General features: G+C 33.9%; 1 protein-coding gene across 4 annotated transcripts; it reads right to left on the bottom strand.

The window, feature by feature from the left end:
• Positions 1-2,538: 2,538 nt before the first annotated feature.
• On the bottom strand, positions 2,539-7,245 carry LOC108340539 (probable protein phosphatase 2C 52). Of its 4 annotated transcripts, none has more exons than XM_017577996.2 (6): positions 7,074-7,245; positions 4,991-5,491; positions 4,431-4,775; positions 4,237-4,354; positions 3,916-4,139; positions 2,539-3,231 (listed from the first exon to the last, which is right to left on the bottom strand). In XM_017577996.2, exons 2-6 carry the CDS (start codon positions 5,249-5,251, stop codon positions 2,767-2,769), a joined length of 1,413 nt encoding a protein of 470 aa, XP_017433485.1. In that variant the 5' UTR covers positions 5,252-5,491; positions 7,074-7,245; the 3' UTR covers positions 2,539-2,766. The 4 variants fall into 4 exon arrangements, with proteins under 4 accessions (XP_017433485.1, XP_052733801.1, XP_052733802.1 ...); XM_052877841.1 differs by lacking the exon at positions 7,074-7,245 and adding an exon at positions 5,859-6,947; XM_052877842.1 differs by lacking the exon at positions 7,074-7,245 and adding an exon at positions 6,124-6,947.
• Between the last annotated feature and the right edge of the window lie 2,316 nt (positions 7,246-9,561).

Genomic DNA, 9,561 nt, shown 5'->3' with positions numbered 1-9,561 from the left:
GAAATAAAATAGAATGAGGTATTTGTTAACTCATTGGCAAGTGTACCAAATCGTTCAAGTAATATAAAATGGTAAGACCAAATATCGTTTCCCAAGAGACTCGCGTAATACTAGTTAATTGCACTATTAACAACTCATATAGACTCAAGAAGAACATATCAATTGAAAAACAAGTGCAAAGAAAATAAAATTTCAACTATACAAGTTTGGACTTTGGTATGAAATAACATTATTAAGGTTAGTTTTCACCTATTCACTCTTGTGCAAACACAATTTCATCTCCTCTCCATCAAATTACTAAAGTCAATCCAAAAAAATTACTCTAGCCTTAATTTCTTAGGTGAAAGAGCCTAGTTTTCCCTATTAAACTCCAATTTCTTGGAAAATCTAACAAGCAAAACCCACATTAAGGACTAGGATCTAAGACAATAACATGAAGAACTTTGACCGTTGCTCTATTTATTGGGTAGGAGTACAGGCAGAAGACAATAATTCATTAAATTCATGGAAAAGAGCATGCATTTTATCCATATAATCAACTATAATGAGGAGCAACAACATTGAAAAGATCATTACACCATAAAAACGTTGAGTATCATTGGTGTATAAAAATTTGGCGTGTTCCAAGATATCAAAACATGTTTCGTAGGAACGAAAAATTTGTCTTAAAGAAGAGTGAAGGGTACCCTGAGAATAATGTATAACTGAGCTTCAATTTTCAACCAACGGGTAACCGCAGCGGAATAAATAGTTGTTATGTTCTAAGTGATAAGATCAACATACCCCTGACTCTTAAACCAAAGTTTAACCTTTGATGCCCAAGTCGCATAATTAATGTCATCTAACTTATCAATAGATAAATCACATTGACATAGTTAGTATATATGGACGAGTCAAATGTACTGATGATAAAGTCAAACGTACTGGTGACAGAAGAGAATTCAGAAGCCACGAACAAGCAAGAAAGAGTAAAAACCTAAAACCCGAAATAGGCTCAATCAACACAACCAAGCCAGATCTAGAGAGAGGAGGGCGCGACGAGACCAACAAAAGTGGTCGACAACAGAGACAATGACATAGTGCAGCCACGAGTGGTTAGAAAGTATAGCGGAAGTGAAATTGATCGTAAGAGTGTGTTTGAACTCCGATGGTAGTGATCACGACAAACGTGCAACCACAAGCAGCTAGAAAGTATGGTGGAAGTGAAAAGTGACCATGAAAGCGTGACTCTAATTGTAGTGATCTTGACGGTGTTGTGGTCGCTTGGCCAAGACCAGCAAAATCGTGGTCACCGGTTGAAACTGATGCTATGGCAACGATAAGAGCGGCGACGACGGTGACAACGACGACGATGGCTCTAACGGTGACAGCGACGGTTGTAGTGGGCAGAGATGACGAACATTTTTTGAAAGAACATGACTCTAGATATCATGTTGAATATAGTAAAAAACTATGTATGAGATTAATCTCCCTTGTATTGAATATATACATATGATACTCTTTTAATAATAAAATAAATAAGTTAAACCCAAATATAAGTAAGAAATAATAACAAACTAACAAAATAGAAGACAAAGATAGGATAAAGATAATATATCTAACAAAACCAAAAAATAAATTTTTTATACTATATCTAGTTTTTAATGTCCTTAAATGTAAAATATACTATAACTATTTTAGTATACTTAAAGATAAGATATATCAATATCTATTATACTAAACCAATTACTTATGTCATTTTTGTACTATTTCCCTATTATTAGGAAGTCTTGAATCCTGAAGCATATGAGGAATATAATTTGAAGAACATGATTGGAAGCAAAAAGGAGGAAGTGGAATAACTTTTGTGCACAGTGAAAAGTGTAAACTTTCATCATTGGAGTTGCTTAGACCACATCACAAACAATGGCAGGCAGGATCTCAATAAACTGAGTTCAAATTCAACAAGACGGTCCTCCTCACTTGTCGGAATCCATGTCATTACAAATGCTTGCATTATAAGCATGCACATTGTTTTATAATTTTCAAATTTATGGAACCATTACAGTGATCTTGCCTTGGGAATACTCAGACTTTCAAGAAAAAACAATGAAATCAATCTTATTGGTAACGTTACTTTTACGATAATCTCTTCCCGTTTACTCTTACTGATACAAATCATGACCATAGGGTAGCTTTTTTCATCATTGGTCATGGTTCAGTGTATGAGCCTTTCAATCATAACTCTCAAGTGTATTAGTTGACAATCATAACGCTCAAAGGTTGCCCTAGTTATCATTAGCTGGCAACACATATATCACAGTTTGAATCTACAAATGTATGATACCTTTTTCAACCAAGATTTGCTGGAATATCTTACACTTGGAGCAAGAATATATATCTCCACGAAAGTCCAACGTTATTAACGCCTTGCATCATGCTGAAATCAATTATTTTTTCTGACCTTAATAAAAGAAATGTTTATTAAGTTCTTAAACTAAGAACAAGATGAAAAATTTCAGTGCCAGAACAAGGTAATGACTTGTATGAACAACGCTATTAGCAGCTCTGAAGCTTAAGAATTGTACCATTGATGTTCTTAAACTCGATTTCGAATTGTAAGAATTGTACACACTTGTAGTAGCATTGGATATTGTAGTTTTCCACTAGAGTGATTAGCCAACAAAAGAGTATCAAAATGATACCCCTGCAGAAAAATTTTCTTTCTTGAATTCAGTGTTGTGCCAAGTATTACAATAACAGTCCCCATGAAATCAACAAATAAACTCAAGAGTTTGGCCTTTCCTCAGAAAATCTAGGAAGTTGGACAAGTGAGTTTACACGAGTGACCCCTTCCAAACCTGACCAGTTTTGATCATCAGCTGATGATGTTCCATCTTCGACATCAACAGTTAGTGCTCCATTAGTCTCATTTTCTTCTGAGGATCTCACAGTGAAGTTCCTCTGCAATGATGGCTCAGACTTTTGTCCATCATCTGACTCAATGGGGTTACCTGAATGGTTGCTCTGTATGGTTGCAGAAGAAAAGCCTTGTTCATCATAATCAGATTCTGAGTCCATTTTCCCATCCAAAAATAAGCATACTACAGCACAGTCATCCATCTTTGAAGTAGGGTACTTCAGTTTCCACTCCCTGGCAGCAGAATCTACCAGAATCCTTGCTGCTGATGATCGTGTTGGTGCTGAAGATACTATTTCAACCACCTCCTCATTGCTTAAAACATCCCACACCTGCACAACATTTAAAGAAAATCAGTTAGCCATCTGGAGAAGATGGAAACCTGACAAGTAATAGTAATTTGCTCTAAGAATATTACCCAGTAATGTAATATAGGCAGTTCTATTCAGTAATCAATAAATTGGAAGAAGTATCATATACAAGATCGATTTTTTATGAAACGTGAAAGAGCTGGAAAAAACACCAGCAATGTACTAATTCAATGCTAAGAACATATTTATCTCACAAATGAAACCAATACAAAAATATTTCCTTGTAAAAAACTAGCAAACTTGTAAAGGGTCTGATTCCACTTTATACAGACAACTACTATGCATCATCACTTTAAGCAACTCACTATTTTTACAAGTTTTGCTGTAATGATGAAGTTTAATTACTCCAATGGAAGTTTTTTTGTAATATTTGAGTCTCAAATTCAAAACCCTTCTTAAGAACTCTATTGGAGATGCTCAATTTTCCAGTCCAAAGAGAATCAAGCATGCTAAAGTGCAAGTAAAGGGAACTCCGAACAGATATTTTGGCTAGTTATTTCACAATGCCCCACTAACCAACAGAAACTAACTTCAAAATGGCAAATATATTTGTTGAAATTTCCTTGTAAAGATGATAAAACAATTATAGAAAAGTAAAACTTAAGGGGAAAATAGAGAAATGGAAGTGAGACTGAAAACTCTTACCCCGTCTGATGCAAGAACAATGAATTGATCTCTGTCAGTAAGCTGCCGATGGGAAAACTCGGGGATAGAAATCACACCGTACTCCTTCAAGCAGAAATCTCCAAAGGCTCTGGCCATTGCTAATCCTGGTGCATCATCAAAGGGCAACCACACCCTAGGCACTTCAGGCTCATCTTGCAAAGCAAATACCCTACCTTTGCAGCGCTTAATTCTTTCTGCTTCCCCTATAAGAATTTCCAACCAATTTTGAATCAAGTTAAATCTAGACAAAAGCATATATTCAGCAGAGAGGAGGATAAATGGTGATGGTATATGACACACTTGGCAAATCAGGCTTCAAATCCACAGTCAACTGAATAGCCACCATTGAATCATTGCTATCCTTTGATCCCATGATTGCCCGAGAATCCCCAATATAGCCCATGAACAGATTGGAACCCTGGTAAGATAAGAAATCAAGAAAACTGAAAAAGAATGGGAAACAATCATAACAGTAAATGGTGCTCTTCTACTACCTGCTTCACTATAGTCACAGCAGTGCTCCCACTGCAGAAGCAATCCAAATTTGGATGGGACCTGAGCTCCTTATCCATGGCTTTGTATGCCTTCATGAAAGCTTCTCTCCACATAGAGTTCATTTTATCCTCTGTGGAGCAATCCTTCTCAAATTCTACACTATCAGATTTTACATTCCCTTTGAAGCAAGTTTTCCCAGACCCATTTCGCTTTGATTCAGAAGAATGCAAAAATGATAGCAGTTTAAGAGGTAGAGCATCCCTAACTTTGCGTGCAACAAGATGACCGTGCGGACCATGCCCATCAAAAACACCACAAAAGATCATATCTTCAGACATGAAATCCTGCACAGATACAGATCCAAAATAGGATTCAGTGTCTAAAATTAGCAGTCTCTCTTTAAGCAACAACTCATGCATTATCCTCTATAAATGCATGCTTAGCTTAATCCCTTTTTATTTTCAAGAAATAATTGCTTCTTTTGACATTTTGAAACAAAAAATAACCCCTTCTCTAAAATTAATCTCAGCTCAACATGAAACAGGATGAACATACTTACTTCCCACACAATCATGGCATCCTGATTAATACCCTTGCGGCCCTGCTGCGTAAAGATGCACGAACCCCGGCTCTTTCCATTAGAGAAAATTCTGCTAGGTAAGGATGGTAAATGGTGAAGAGAAATAACATGATCAGAGAATGTTCGTCTTGTTCTCTTCTGCCCACAGAATCCAATTTCTAAACAAGATGGAGAGACCGTGTCTCCATTGCTCTTGCTGCTACAAGTACTTCTACTGCTTGTTGAAACACAACAACCCATTTGCTCAACTCCAGAATGCTGACATCTGATGAATATAAGGTCAAGTTGTTCCTAATTTCACTCTAGATCTCACATCAATTGCTGAGATAGCAAGTCTGGTCAACCAAGCACACAATCCTGATTCCCAATATTCTCTCAGCTCAAAATATAAACCACTTTACAACTCAGAAAAATCGGGTCTTTCCTTAACAATCAAAGCCAAAACATGCTGGAAGCTGTTTGAATGGATAATGAAACCAGCTGAAACACAAGAAAATAGGTGGGTATAGAAACACAAGAAAATAGGTGGGTATAATAATTAATAAGGGTTTCTTAAAATCTAGACATTGCAACAAACTAAAGAAAAGAAGAAAGATAACCCAGCAAAACAAGTTACAACACCAATATAAAAACATACCAACATGTGAAGAAGGAATAGAATATACTAAAAAACCTGTCCCAGCACTGTTAAATGAAGATTTTAAAATAATTTAATCCAGAAACTTCGCATTTAAAACTGAACCTATAGAAGAACACGAAAGCAGAACACAATAAACCATTTGTATTTTTCTTGTTTCAAACAGTTAAAAACCCAAAATTTCTGTAGTTGTCTTCTCGTGAAACATACATCATTGATAGATCAAATGATATCGAGGTTCAATTAAACGCGCAACATATATTTGGTATTAAGTCTCTTGCAGCAGCATCTGAAAAGCTTCTCTCTAGCCTTCACTTTCTCAAACTAAAAACATCCCCAGAATGAGAAAGTAACAAAAAGAAAGCAGTGAACATTATCTTAATAGAAAAAAGCTTCCTGCTAAAACCACCAAAAGCTTCAGAAAAACAAGAACATCTAAGAAGTAGAGAAACTCGGTTAATGTATTTCAACTCACAAATCTGAAAGGGAATGCATAAACAGGAAAGAAAGGCATTTACATGTCCTTTTCCTCGTTTGGCTATGCAATAACAAAGAAAAACTTGGTAAATGAGGCAGTGGACAGTTCGGAGAGAGAGAGAAAAAAAAGTAAGTATAAAGCAAGAAAATTAGTACAACTAAACAAAATAGTCTGGTTTCCCACTACACAGAAATACGAGAAGAGATAAAGTGAAAACCCAAAAGCAGAAAAAGACGAAAGAGACTACGATCTTGTCAACAAAGAATCAAAGAGAGACTAAAAAAGAGCATAGAAAATCAAGTAAACATTACGTTATTATATTCATGTATACTCCCGATAAAAAAACAATAGTAAATAATAAATGACTAATTGTCCCCATGAAAAAACAAGGGTCAAACCAACCAAAAATATAAATAAAACAACGTTCCAGAGGAAATCAGAGAAATGTGGGTAGAACAACCCAAATACCAGCAGGAAAGAGATGGATATGTCATGGAAAATATAAATGAGTAAAAATAAAAAAACTCCCATCTGACATGACAACCGAAAGTATGCAGGATGAAAAAGAATGAAATTCTCTTGAATTTTGAGAACCTCCAAGAAACTGAACCACGTTACACAGGTAGTAGTAATATTCATAAAAAAGTGAGTGAGTTACAAAACTGAAAACCACATGGCCAAAAGGAGAGAAAAAAACACTTTAGCCATTCGTGTTGTTAAAAACTGTACCAGAAGACAGAACCTACAATCAAAAAGTAAAAACATTAAAAGAAACAGAAAACTAAGCATGCAGAGATGCAGATCCTCCACTGCTGTATGAACTGAGCAAGCAAGAAAACAAAGTTGTACCCAGTAGCTGAACAAGTTCAACTTAACAAGCAATGAAGAAAAGTAGTGATTTTGAGAGCTAAAATGTGGGGAAATGGTAGAAGTTCAAAATTCATCACCTTTGTCAGAATGCAGGGAGAAAGTTTAGATTGTGGATGAGAAAAGAGGAAGAGGGAAGCTGGAGTGAGAGGGAAAAGAGAAAGGGACTGAAAGAAGAAGAGCGTTTGAGTATTAATAAGGAAAGGTAATGTGGACGATGAGTGTGTTGCTGCTGCATTCATTGCAAAAGTAGAAGAGACAGAAGGGCACAAAGAAAGAGAAAGAATAATTGGATTTGGATACAAAAGTTAATATATATAATATTTAACTCTTTAGGCTATTTTCAAAGCTTAACATCTTCAAAAACATTGTTTCATTTAATTATTATTTTCAAAGAATAACATTCAATATTCTTGTGTTGTTTGTATTTGTATTATTTATTTAATTTAAATTAATTTATAAGTATATATATTTACTATGATGTGAAAGTAGAAAATCATGTAAAGATAACTTTTAGACAAAATACATCATTGCCTTTTATGTTATATTATGGCATAACTTTTTAAAATTTTAAAAAGTAGTAATTAAATATGTAAAACTATAAAAACAAAAGTGAATATAATTATAAATATAGATATAGATAAAATAAACTTTAATTATTGAAAATAGTGTAAATACAGACGCAATAGTATATGTGTATATATTTTTTAAATATTTATAAGTTATTTAAATTTAAAAAATAGTAATTAAAATTTGAAAAAATAAAATTATATAATGATTATAGTTATATAGATAAAAAAATTAGTTATTTAAATAAAAAATATTATAAATTTAACCCATTTGAATAGTGTAATATACTATTTAGAAAATATTACAAAGTCCAATAAACTACAACAATTAATCTAAAAAAAAGTATAAAATATTATTAAAATTATATAAATATAACTATACGTGAAATTTTATAACAAATTTTTAACTCAAAATTATTTACAAATTTCGTTATTTAAAACTATCAAAAGAACCATTTAAACTAAAGCATCTATACATTTGTGTCATTTTCGTCTAGTGTATGCTACCATACAAGATTAATATGTTAAAACACCATTTACCACATGATCTCCCTCTTTACTTAAGAATTGATGATCATTAGAGTCTCAAGATAACTCCCAAAACTGAACTCCTACAATAATACAAACACTCTAGACCACCACCATGAGATCTCTCCATGATAATCATGGAATTATGTCAATCTACCATGCACCTGATCAAGACATACTCATCATCATATTCATCAACCATAAACATACACATAAATATCTTCACAAACCATGAATATACATATACATATCTCAATTAATCACCTTATAACAATCATCATTATCATCACATACTCAAAGCATTTCAAGTATAAAATAATTTATAATATTCTGGAAACAACAACTACACAATAACACAATTTTTTTCATAGTAGCTTAATACACACACTAGGCAAGAAAAATAGCTTGAAAATCATTACTAACAACTCTAGAAGGGTCTATAACCCCAAAGCGACTTAAAGAACGTCCAAAACAGATATTCAAAATCCTAAATTCAAGATTTCTAATAACTTAGTTATTGCTAGACAACTCGTATCACCAGACGCTTACCACCAGAAAACACCTTACCAGATGACTCCTTGCTAGACGACTCCTTGCCAGACAATTCCTTACCAAACGATTCCTTACTAGACGACTTCTTGCCAGATGACTCCTTACCAAATGGCTCACTGCCAAACGACTCCTTATTAGACGACTCTTTACCAGACGACTCTTTACCAGACGACTCCTTACCAAACGATTCCTTACCAAACGATCTACCAGATGCTCACCACCATATTTTTAGTACAATAAGAGACCAACTAAGTCCTAAATGACTTCAAGACAATTACTAAAACTGCAAACTTTTCCCAAAACCATGATTTTAGAATTGTACCTGTCAAAACCACATTTTATGCCCAAAACTTATCCTTCTAATTTATTCCAAACCAAAGTTTTTTAAAAATACATCAACTCAAAGTTACCAATTCTACATTACCAATTTCATCAATAAATCAACTAATATTCAACATACCAAAACTACCTATTCAAACCAAATAAATCAAAATATGCCCAAACCAATACATTCAACAAACCATTCAAAACATAATTTCTACATGTTATCCAAGTTCAGGCTACAACAAACATGTAATAAAGTTTATCAAGCATTAATAGTATTAAAAAAATAGTAATTAGTTTCCCTTACCTTTGGGAAACTCAACCGCTCTAAAAGGCTAAAAGTTGCTCTCACAATTCTAAGGATACTAATCGAACCTACAGGAAACAAAAACATGATCAGGGCATGTAGTTATTACCACTGATCAATAAAGAACCTAAAAGAAAGCTTAGACAAGGCATGTAACTGAAAAATAGTCACATGCAAAGAAGAAACGTGCAACCCTAGAAAAAAGTAGAAATTTACTTACTCTTTTTGACAAACTGATTGGTTGAGTACGAAGATTTTGTCGTCTTGATCCTTTAGGAACTTCCTGAT

Source organism: Vigna angularis, chromosome 5, assembly GCF_016808095.1.
Source record: "Vigna angularis cultivar LongXiaoDou No.4 chromosome 5, ASM1680809v1, whole genome shotgun sequence".
NCBI lineage: Eukaryota > Viridiplantae > Streptophyta > Magnoliopsida > Fabales > Fabaceae > Vigna > Vigna angularis.
Note: the sequence above shows the minus strand (reverse complement) of the source record. Positions and strands in the feature narration are given on the sequence as shown.

Excerpts from the sequence above, each read along its gene's own strand:
- LOC108340539 (XM_017577996.2), bottom strand. The coding sequence starts at position 5,251 with ATGGGTTGTTGTGTTTCAACAAGCAGTAGAAGTACTTGTAGCAGCAAG. Across the intron at positions 4,776-4,990 it reads ATGCCATGATTGTGTGGGAA|GATTTCATGTCTGAAGATAT; the intron begins GTAAGTATGTTC and ends GTATCTGTGCAG. Across the intron at positions 3,232-3,915 it reads TTGTTCTTGCATCAGACGGG|GTGTGGGATGTTTTAAGCAA; the intron begins GTAAGAGTTTTC and ends AATGTTGTGCAG.